Source organism: Myotis brandtii, unplaced genomic scaffold (assembly GCF_000412655.1).
Source record: "Myotis brandtii unplaced genomic scaffold, ASM41265v1 scaffold29996, whole genome shotgun sequence".
NCBI classification, from domain to species: domain Eukaryota; kingdom Metazoa; phylum Chordata; class Mammalia; order Chiroptera; family Vespertilionidae; genus Myotis; species Myotis brandtii.
Window position 1 is genome coordinate 1 of NW_005361455.1, and position 1,126 is coordinate 1,126.

Consider the following 1,126-nt stretch of genomic DNA (forward strand, 5'->3'; position numbering starts at 1 on the left):
ATATGGGGTGAGGAATGAAGCCATCCTGGAGAGAGCAGATCCAAGGAAAGAAGGTGGAGGGAGACTGGGAGGAAGGGAAGTGTGGGGTTTAGGGGAGCAACAGAGACAGATAAATGCTGTTTACCTGTATTCCCTTCTTTGGTGCCTCAAGATACTTTTTCTTCAGCTCCTGCACAGTCTGTGTTAAGAGACGATATCCTCCTGATTTAGAATAAACCCCCTGCTTTATATCTTCTTCTAAAGAATGGAAGATATCCTTAAGTAAAGCTGAGCAGCGATCCGATGATGCTTTCATATTCTCTTTATAAAAGTCATCTCGCCTTTTTTCTAGGTGGGCCTTTAATGTGAAAATAGGAAGTAGAAAAAGTACAGAGAAAATGTTAGCTTGACCTCTGGATTTTTGGAACTAACAGGCACCTCAGCAGGACCACATCCTTCCTCCTTATCCTGTCTTTCTGTTGAAGACCTTTTCTCTTGGAGGTGAAGTTCATGGCATAAATTTCTGGCTTTATGTTAGCATTTATGCTACCTATATGCCCATCATAGTGGGCCATGGCCTTTTGCACTGCAGCCGAGTTCTCTATCTGGGCTGAGGCCATGACTGCGTTCTCCATGCAGGGCAGGTCCCCGCTGCTGATGGCATTGACATAGGTCAGGACTAGGTTCTGTAGTCCCACATATACACCTTTAGAAAGAAACTTCTGCTTTTCAAATTGGACCAGCGATTGTATATGGAAGAAATGTGACTCAATGTAAGCCTGCTCAAGATAACTAAGACTACATCTTTCTTTGCTTTTGGTTATAATATTAAATCTGTCTGGTACCAACAAGCTTGTAACTTGATGAGAAGCTCTGATTGTTACCTGCATGCATTTAACTAAATTATGAGAAAGAGGATTAGTTTATGCATTATAGGAAAAAAAAGTGCAAACTTCTTTAAGTCAAAAATAATATTGGTTCTTCAATTCAATTGCAAATCTTGTGTGAATTTTGGGATACCCTATATAATAATAACAAATAGTGGTTTTTGTCACTTTGAAGTCTAGTAAGAATTCCTTCTCTTGTGATAAATACCCACTTTATTTTCTAGTAGTACTTTGCTTTCTGAAACCCTAATCCATATAAA

The 1,126-nt window shown here is 39.5% G+C and overlaps 1 protein-coding gene across 1 annotated transcript; it reads right to left on the reverse strand.

Moving 5' to 3' along the window:
- Positions 1-88: 88 nt before the first annotated feature.
- Positions 89-911, reverse strand: LOC106726652 (guanylate-binding protein 1-like). Its single transcript, XM_014542355.1, has 2 exons — positions 408-911; positions 89-337 (listed from the first exon to the last, which is right to left on the reverse strand). Exons 1-2 carry the CDS (start codon positions 867-869, stop codon positions 89-91), a joined length of 711 nt encoding a protein of 236 aa, XP_014397841.1. The 5' UTR covers positions 870-911.
- Between the last annotated feature and the right edge of the window lie 215 nt (positions 912-1,126).